Below are 8,807 nucleotides of genomic sequence, written 5' to 3'. Positions count from 1 at the left end.
ATATATATATATATATATATATATGTGTGTGTGTGTGTGTGTGTGTGTGTGTGTGTGTGTGTGTGTGTGTGTGTGTGTGTGTGTGTTTTATAATTTTTTTTTAAACAACAATGATTAGCTTTGTGTAGATCGCAAGTTTGTTTGCTCAGATAGATGAGTAATGTCTGCTCTCGTGATAAAACCAGTGATCGAGCGCTGTGGGATCGATTACTTCTGTCTACACAGATGATCCTCCGGTTTCCGGGCTCGCTAGCGGGGCGAACACACGTACAGATCATGTGAAGTGGATTGAAAATGTCATATTGGGTCGATTTGTGTTTTCTCTTGGCTCGGATCTTATAGTTATGCTGTAGAAAACAACGAGAAAAAAAGAAAAAAACAGGTAAGCGGAGCTTCCAGGATCATAGTTGGAAAGTATTATTGGTGGTGATCTGATTTAAGCTTGGAGGCGACCTGCAGGGGAAGGATACACTGGTGTTATTATTATTATTATTATTTATTTTAAACAAATTAAATGTTGTGTTAAGCTGAATAAAGTGTTTAGAATAAACCCAGTTGAATGATACCATTAACATCTCTAGATAAAGGTTGAAAGGATCTGGATAGCTGTACAGAATGGAAATGATGGTCATCTCCTGGACATCTCTGGGTCTAGGAGCATGTCTGGTTGTTGTTTTTTGACAGTTTATAACCAGTGTCAGAGTCAGAATCATGCCCTAATCACTGTCTTGTCCTAATTCCAGCATATTATATTGCAAAACAATGCAGGATGTAGATTTTTTGTAGATAGTTATTGAAAGTAGGTTGGTAAAACTAGTTGATTTAGCCGGCTAGCAGTGCGAGATGTTTCAGATGTACCCAGGACTGAAGAAATGCTGGGTAGAAACTAATATCTGCTCAATGTGCTGGAGAATAGACTCAGATGAGTTGTATGAATGAGAGATGGGATGCTGTTTGGATGTCCAGGCCCTCTGTCACATGATCTCTCTGTGTACTTTAGTGCTGATCTGGACCAGGAGACAAAACACACACACACTCTCTCTTAGGGATTACTTTATAAACTGATCCAGCATTATGACCTGTTTACTTCGAACTGGGGCTGTAGCGTTTACTAAGCGGTAAGATTTTACGACAGTTGCCGCGACGCGTTTCTTTACAGTCTGTGCCTTTTATTCTAGACGTTTTGGCAGCAGGGAACCCGGAAGCGAGCAGTTTATGTGGTTTGGTGACATGTGAAGTTAAAAAAAAAAAAAGGGCAAATAATGTTATAGGAGCTCAGGTTTCTGATTCGGTAGATACAAATCAATTTCAAGGTACCAGTGAAATGTAATAATCCACACCGGAAGTTCAAACGAGTCCGTTTCCGCGAAGGAAATGTCCACAAATTTAACATGTTTTGGAAAACATGAAGCTGTTTAAAAGGAAACGCATTGGTGTGCATTATACAGTGTAAGTGTGTATACAAACCTGTGCTCTGGGTTTCCTCTGTGTTCCCTCCGCTCTGTGTTCCCTCCGCTCTGTGTTCCCTCCGCTCTGTGTTCTGTCTTCCCTCCGCTCTGTCTTCCCTCCGCTCTGTGTTCCCTCCGCTCTGTGTTCCCTCCGCTCTGTGTTCTGTGTTCCTCCGATCTGTGTTCTGTGTTCCTCGGTTCTGTGTTCCCTCGGTTCTGTGTTCCTCTGCTCTGTGTTCCTCTGCTCTGTGTTCTCTCCACTCTGTGCTCTGTGTTCTCTCTGCTCTGTGTTCTCTCTGCTCTGTGTTCTCTCTGCTCTGTGTTCTCTGTGTTCCCTCCGCTCTGTGTTCTGTGTTCCCCTTGCTGTGTTCTCTCCGCTCTGTGTTGTCTGTGTTCCTCTGCTTTGTGGTCTGTGTTCCTCTGCTTTGTTTTCTGTGTTCCCTCCGCTCTGTGTTCCTCCGCTCTGTGTTCCTCCGCTCTGTGTTCCCTTCACTTTGTGTTCGCTCTGTGTTCTGTGTTCCCTCCGCTCTGTGTTCTCTCTCTGTGTTCTCTCCACTCTGTGTTCTGTGTTCTCTCCACTCTGTGTTCTGTGTTCTCTCCACTCTGTGTTCTGTGTTCTCTCCACTCTGTGTTCTCTCCACTCTGTGCTCTGTGTTCCCTCCGCTCTGTGTTCTGTGTTCCCCTTACTGTGTTCTCTCCGCTCTGTGTTGTCTGTGTTCCTCTGCTTTGTGGTCTGTGTTCCTCTGCTTTGTGTTCTGTGTTCCTCCGCCTGTGTTCTCTGTGTTCCTCCACTCTGTGTTCCCTCCACTCTGTGTTCCCTCCACTCTGTGTTCCCTCCACTCTGTGTTCCTCCGCTCTGTGTTCTCTGTGTTCCCTCCGCTCTGTGTTCCGTGTTCCCTTCACTATGTGTTCCTTCCGCTCTGTGTTCTCTCCTCCCTGTGTTCCTCTGCTGTGTTTCCTCTGTGTTCCCTTCTCTCTGTGTTCTCTGTGTTCCTCGGCTGTGTTTTCTCTGTGTTCCTCCTCTCTGTGTTCCCTCCTCTCTGTGTTCCCGCCGGTCTGTGTTCCCGCTCTGTGTTCTGTGTTCCCTTGGTCTGTGTTCCCGCTGGTCTGTGTTCCCTGGTCTGTGTTCCCGCCGGTCTGTGTTCCCTTGGTCTGTGTTCCCTGGTCTGTGTTCCCTGGTCTGTGTTCCCGCCGGTCTGTGTTCCCGCCGCTCTGTGTTCTCTCCGCTCTGTGTTCTCTCCGCTCTGTGTTCTCTCCGCTCTGTGTTCCTCTGTGTTCCCTCCGATTTTTGTTCCCGCCGCTCTGTGTTCTCTCTGCTCTCTGTTCCTCCGCTCTGTGTTCCCTCCACTCTGTGTTCTCTGTTCTCTGCTCTGTGTTGTGTTCCCTCCGCTCTGTGTTCATTCTGTGTTCCTCCGCCTCCACTTTGTGTTCCCTCCTCTCTGTGTTCTGTGTTCCCTCCTCTCTGTGTTCCTCCTCTCTGTGTTCTCTGTGTTCCTCTCTCTGTGTTCCCTCCTCTCTGTGTTCCCTCCTCTCTGTGTTCCTCCTCTCTGTGTTCTCTGTGTTCCTCTGCTGTGTTCTCTCCGATCTGTGTTCTGTGTTCTCTCTGATCTGTGTTCTCCCGATGTGCGTTCTGTGTTCCCTCCGATCTGTGTTCTGTGTTCCCTCCGATCTGTGTTCCCTCCGATCTGTGTTCCCTCCGATCTGTGTTCCCTCCGATCTGTGTTCCCTCCGATCTGTGTTCTGTGTTCCCTCCGATCTGTGTTCTGTGTTCCCTCCGATCTGTGTTCTGTGTTCCCTCCGCTTTGTTCTGTGTTCCTCCGCTTTGTTCTGTGTTCCCTCCGCTTTGTTCTGTGTTCCTCCGCTTTGTTCTGTGTTCCTCCGATCTGTGTTCTGTGTTCCCTCCGCTTTGTTCTGTGTTCCCTCCGCTGTGCTCTGTGTTCTCTCCGCTCTGTGTTCTCTCCGCTCTGTGTTCTCTCCGCTCTGTGTTCCTCCGCTCTGTGTTCCCTCCGCTCTGTGTTCCTCCGCTCTGTGTTCTGTGTTCTCTCTGTGTTCTCTCTGCTTTATGTTCTGTGTTCTCTCCTCTCTGTGTTCTCTCTGCTTTATGTTCTGTGTTCCCTCTCCGCTCTGTGTTCCCTCTTCGCTCTGTGTTCCCTCCACTCTGTGTTCTCTGTGTTCCCTCCACTCTGTGTTCTCTGTGTTCCCTCCACTCTGTGTTCTCTGTGTTTCCTCTCCGCTCTGTGTTCTCTCTGTGTTCCCTCTCCAGCTTTAGAGAAGCCATCAAAGAATATAGAATGTAAAATTTGTACAAGATGTGTGTAGGGAACAATATATGTAGAGAAATGTGAGAAATACACTTACAATATTGATTTATGTACATTGTATGAACAACGTATAAAAATATATACAGTGTGCATACAGATGTATAGAAGATAATGTGGACCTGGTATGAAGTTAGAATTATATAGAAGTTTTATTATACAGAAATGATATAGTATCTACAAGTTTAAGCTGAACTGGATAATAATTAGTAATGGCAATAAAATTACTGAGACATCAGTGTCAATGTAGAGATCAGAAATTGGATGGTGGTGGTGTTTGCTGGAAAAAAGCTGGCCCTAAACCTGCTGGTTCTGGTGCGTATGTTTCTGTATCTTCTTCTGGATGCAAGGACTTTTAACAGTTTGTGAATGGGATGTGAGGAGTCCCTGATGATGTTGTGAGCTCTATGTAATCATCTACTGTGGTGAAAGTGTTCAAGTTTCCTCAAGATGATGTTGCACCTTCTTAACCAGAGCACAAGTGTTCTGGTGCCAGGACAGATCATCAGAGATGTGGACTCCCAGGAACTTAAAGATGGAGACCCGCTTTACTTCAGTTCTGTTGATGTAGACTGGGTTGTGTGTATATTGTTTTAATGGAAGCACTAAAAGTCCCAGTAGGTCTCTACTAGTCATTTGTTGCCATCTATTGGTGGCATGTAATGTCCAGTGAATACCAGCTTGCAGCTTGTTGGTTTCTACTGGATACTTTTAGGGACCATTAGGACACCATTACACATCCACATTCCAGTAGATTTCTACAATAGAGTCTTTGGTTTAATGATGATTCAATGATGTACACATTATAAGCACACCACATAAAGAAAACCGTAGGGTAATGGGTTTCATGCTTTACAGCTGATGGTATTTGTAATGGAAACCATTAAAATTTTAAAAGATTTATTAAAAGTTTAATCCTGTGTTTCTAATAAAGGAGTAGAAATCAATCCACTCATATCGATATTATTTGGCCTGTTATTATTAGGTGGTGTGATTTATGCGCCGGTTAATGAGATCAAAACGAGATTGGTTTTAAAATGATTCTGATTAAAATGATTCTGACTAATACCCAATGCAACTGCTTCGAATTCTGAGATATGAGTAGCTAATATTTCACAAATTCGCCTAAGTTGCTTAATATTTGATTGTAATTTTTAATGCACAATTGAATATTTTATGCAGAAATTGTGATTTTATTTATTTATTTACTTTTATTTATTTTCTGGTTGCCAAATGTTGCATGCATTACGTATATCACTTTAGACACTTTGAACATGTTTGTTCTCCTCCTTTGTTTTTTGAAGTGTAATTTCAGTAGCTGATGCCCATGGGATTTTCTGTGCACGGTCTTCTGCAGAAGAATAAACTGTGTTCTAGGATTTTTAGTTTTTTTTTCTCAGTTCCCGTGAATTTAAATGCAAGAAGACAGCAGGTAGTTTTAGGTTTTTTTGGTTTGTATAGAATGTATGCGATTTAAAAAAAAATAGCCATGTTTTGAAAATTCACTTCTTTAAAAAGGTAACAAATGAAACAGAGTTTATGCCACACTGACTGTTTCTAAGGTGGGCCTATGAACCCTAGATGTTGTATAGTATGAGGACATGTAGTACTTACTGACATTCTCAGCTTGATGATTTGGGTTTTTTTGTTACGTCATGTAACATCCTTCATATGTATCAAATAGGTTAGTGATTTTGTTCGTTTCTATTTAAAAGAAAGCAGCCTGTGTTAAGACTAGTACAGGTCTGATTGTTATATTGGTTGATTGACTGCACAGTGTTTGTGGATTTAACTTCAAAAATGGCTTTTTTGGGGTAACGGGTTTGTGTTGCATGTCAAGTTAAGTAGAAACAGAAATAAATGAGAACAAGTCTCCGTGAGACGAAAAAATAAACAACAGGCACTCTGTTCCTCTTTTAAGAGAACATGTGGTCCAGGAAAATGAAAAAAAAAAAAAACATGACACAAGCATCACATGACTAACAGACTCATATTTTATGTTTTTCAGGGGGAATGATATGGCTGCTGACGACAAGTCTACGTCTTCCTCGTCCACGCTGGACTGGATCTCTGAGCCACCCCTGTCTCCCCCCAGCCCCTCCCACCTGACTCACTTCAAACCCCTCACTCCAGATCATGATGAACCTCCACTGCGCTCGGCCTACAGTTCTTTAGTCAGCCTCTTCCGCTTCAACAGAGGTGACAGATAGGGGTTTCACAAAACCTTTCTGGGAACCTTTGCTAATAGCTGGATAGTTTCAGTTACTAACTTTGCCCAATAGAACTGCACCATGTCCTGAACTAACAATTATACCTGAATATTTGGATGGATGGATGGATGGATGGATGGATGGATGGATGGATGGATGGATGGATGGATGGATGGATGGATGGATGGATGGATGGATGGATGGATGGATGGATGGATGGATGGATGGATGGATGGATGGATGGATGGATGGATGGATGGATGGATGGATGGATGGATGGATATTTTTTCTTTATTATGCATTCAGCTTTGCACTTTTCGCAGTTAATAACAGTGGCATTGAGTTTGGAGTCATGTGATATAGGTGGAGCGGTGCCATAAACACATTGAGAATTTAATGGACCCAGTCATGTGGTTCTCTAGCTTCACTTTCTTTCGTCCTTTCAGCAATTAAAAATAGAACAGAGCCGGGAATTCTGGGCCTGTCTGGTCTGGTTGCTGAAAGTGAATTTTTGGTGAGGGTTTAAATAACACTAGTAGAAAGGATTTGATCAAAAAAAAAAAGATATGAAGAATAATTAAATTAGCTATGGTTGACTGGATAGAGTAAAGTATGTAAAATTCAACATATGATGATCATTTACAGTCATTTTAAATGGGGGCAAAAAAAAAAAAGCATTAAACCAGGAGGAAATGTAATTACACAGTGATTAAATATCTAATTTCTGCCTTTTATTCCTTTTAGAAAAGTCAGGTGCAAACATTGCACCAGCAAAAAAGCTTGGTAAGTCTGGCCCTTGTTATACAAAAAAAAAATATAAGCACAGAAAGGAATGAAAAACAATAACAAACCATCACAATTCAGGGAAAAAGCAGATTGGCACCGGTTGGTGGGTGGGTGGGAGTATTCCACTGAAACAGCTAACAGCAAACCATCCCATCATTAGTGATGTGTAGCTTTGGCCAGGGCTGAATTTCAGTCTTCTTGCTTTTTTACTGGTGTGCACACAGAGGATGTTCGGCCTCCTTCAGCAGCTGATAAACCAGAGTCTGCTGCACCATCACCACAGGGCGAGCGCCGGAGCTGGGCCTCTTCCTCACTGTCCACACACAGCTCTGGGACCCACAGGAAACACTCTGAATTGGTCAGGAGAACCTCTACAGCCTCAGGTAAATCATGCCACTGTTAATCCACAGGGAATTAGGCCTAATGGTGCTCATGTCATACAATTACTAAGTAATTGTGTTGCAGTATAACGCTTTAGTGAAGCAAAGTGGTATTTTAGCGGGATGTACTGTAGCAGAAGTGAAGTAATACCTGGATATTTAGTCTGTTTGACTCGTGTCTAATGTGACCTGACTTACTGCCTTATCTGATTTATTGCTCGTCTTCCACTTGTAATGGCAATAAAATGGTATTTTTCCATGGAAAGCTGGGACACTTATAGATAAAGTGAGAGACTACTACAGTAGGAGTTCAACTGTATCAGAAACACCAATAACTCAGGTTCTAATACATTGAGGTGTATAAATTTAGATTAAAATCACTGTTAAAAGTTATATATTAGTGCAGTGTCAAGGCAAGTTTTGCAATGTTTGAGTACCATTAAAAAATACAAAGAACCCAGATTTCTTTCTTATGGATCATTGTAAATATAAAAGACACAGAAGAGAAGAATGCTGTAAAGAACCGAAACCGCTCAAAGCTAACTATACATCAGACTACACACAAAGAAAATCTTTCAAATAAAGCAATCACTCAAAAAACCTTATATAATTTATGTATTGAGAAAATAACCACATCTATGTATCGTGAAGTTTGGTAACGCTTATGACATTATGAACTTTGACTTTTTTGCTCCTTGTGCTACATTTCAAAGGCTCGAAATCCATTTCTCCAACAAAGATTTTTGTCACATGCAATGAAGTTATTTATTTATTTATTTTTTGGTGGTTTTTTTGTTAGTTTTTTTAAAGCTCTTTAGGCTTGTAATATTTTAATACAAAAAGTCTGTCATATACTTCTCTGCTAAAGTTAAAAATACATGATAATGATTTTAAATACAAACAGAAAACGGCTCATATCTAATAAAGTTATATGACATAATGATGTTTCAAGTTTGCCAAGCTTCTTCTTGGAAGAATCCAAAAAAATAGGCATCGCAGCCTATTTTTTAAAAATGTATCATGACTTTTTTTTTAAATGTATCATGACTTTCAGTAAAGGGCAGAAGTAGTTTCAGCTTTCTTAAATTGAATTAAGAGGTTATAAAATATGACCAAACACCTATATAACACTTTTTATACAATCTCAGCTCAGGATTTATTATTATTATCTATACAGCTCATCTCTCAGATCAGTATTTTGGACAAGAATTCAGTCTTAAATGTATACATTTTATTATCAATGCTTGTTTTGAACATTTCAAGAATTTCTAGATTTCTCTGTTAAATGTCTTTCTGTGCCTGCTTTTCTTTAGTCATAGTAGCACATTGTGGCTACGCCTAAACTCAACATGGTTTGGAGACATATAGCATAGAGGATTTTCAGACTGTTAGATTTTATTGTGAAACTGCACCATACAAAAGGAATGTGTCACAGAGATGCTGTAACTCAGCTAATATGACCGTGTGTTAATTTAGAGCTACGAAATCTCCCAAAGAAGATGGCACCCACTTGCTACTGGCTTCCTTGCAATATGGTTAAAGTGTTCACTCGTGCTGCAATGAAAATGCTGTTTACCGTTTTGCCTGGCGCATGTTGTGATGACATTTAGTTTATTTACTAACTATATTAGTAAGCGTGTAATCAAACATTATTTATAACATATA

At 41.3% G+C, this 8,807-nt stretch overlaps 1 protein-coding gene across 14 annotated transcripts in view; it reads left to right on the top strand.

The window, feature by feature from the left end:
- Positions 1-225: 225 nt before the first annotated feature.
- pikfyve (phosphoinositide kinase, FYVE finger containing) overlaps positions 226-8,807 on the top strand; it is a 32,974-nt gene continuing 24,392 nt past the window's right edge. For 7 of the 14 annotated variants that reach the window (XM_046845956.1, XM_046845951.1, XM_046845945.1 and 4 more), the window contains exons 1-4: positions 951-1,118; positions 5,775-5,965; positions 6,721-6,759; positions 6,987-7,145. In XM_046845956.1, the coding sequence (XP_046701912.1) occupies positions 1,075-1,118; positions 5,775-5,965; positions 6,721-6,759; positions 6,987-7,145 (433 nt within the window). In that variant the 5' untranslated portion in view covers positions 951-1,074. Of the gene's footprint in view, positions 383-950; positions 1,119-1,186; positions 1,450-5,774; positions 5,966-6,720; positions 6,760-6,986; positions 7,146-8,807 lie in introns of those variants that run through there. The other 7 variants (XM_046845957.1, XM_046845953.1, XM_046845955.1 and 4 more) reach the window with 3 other exon arrangements.

This window comes from Silurus meridionalis, chromosome 3 (assembly GCF_014805685.1).
Source record: "Silurus meridionalis isolate SWU-2019-XX chromosome 3, ASM1480568v1, whole genome shotgun sequence".
Taxonomy (NCBI): Eukaryota; Metazoa; Chordata; class Actinopteri; order Siluriformes; family Siluridae; genus Silurus; species Silurus meridionalis.
This window is presented reverse-complemented; position numbering and strand designations above follow the sequence as displayed.